Consider the following 327-nt stretch of genomic DNA (forward strand, 5'->3'; position numbering starts at 1 on the left):
CACATCCCACCCCAAAACAGGGTCTCCCCAAACCCTAAATATGTCGCATTTCCCCTCACTGAGGCAGGAATCCCACCTGGACCCACTCGTTGAAGATGTTGAGCAGCGTCAGGGGGTCACCGTGGGGGCTCTCGAGGGGCCGTCGGGCCGTGACGCAGTCGGGGTTGGGGTGAGCGGGTCGCAAGAACGGGGACTGCACGCTCAGCGCGGCCGCCGCAGGCAGTGAAGGCAGCGAAACGCCCCCCTCCAACTCCTCGTGCCGTCACCTCTGCTTTGAGGGGGGTGCCCCGAATTACTCACCGACCACCACGTCCACCGGCAGCTGGG

General features: G+C 65.1%; 1 protein-coding gene across 1 annotated transcript in view; it reads right to left on the reverse strand.

Annotated features, from left to right (window-relative positions):
• DHX34 (DEAH (Asp-Glu-Ala-His) box polypeptide 34) overlaps nt 1-327 on the reverse strand; it is a gene marked incomplete at its 5' end in the record, with an annotated part of 5,944 nt that overhangs the window by 2,639 nt on the left and 2,978 nt on the right. Inside the window, one exon of the mRNA XM_010283148.1 lies at nt 77-250. Coding sequence (XP_010281450.1) covers nt 77-250 — 174 coding nt within the window. The remainder of the gene's footprint in view (nt 1-76; nt 251-327) is intronic.

This window comes from Phaethon lepturus, unplaced genomic scaffold (assembly GCF_000687285.1).
Source record: "Phaethon lepturus isolate BGI_N335 unplaced genomic scaffold, ASM68728v1 scaffold2423, whole genome shotgun sequence".
NCBI classification, from domain to species: domain Eukaryota; kingdom Metazoa; phylum Chordata; class Aves; order Phaethontiformes; family Phaethontidae; genus Phaethon; species Phaethon lepturus.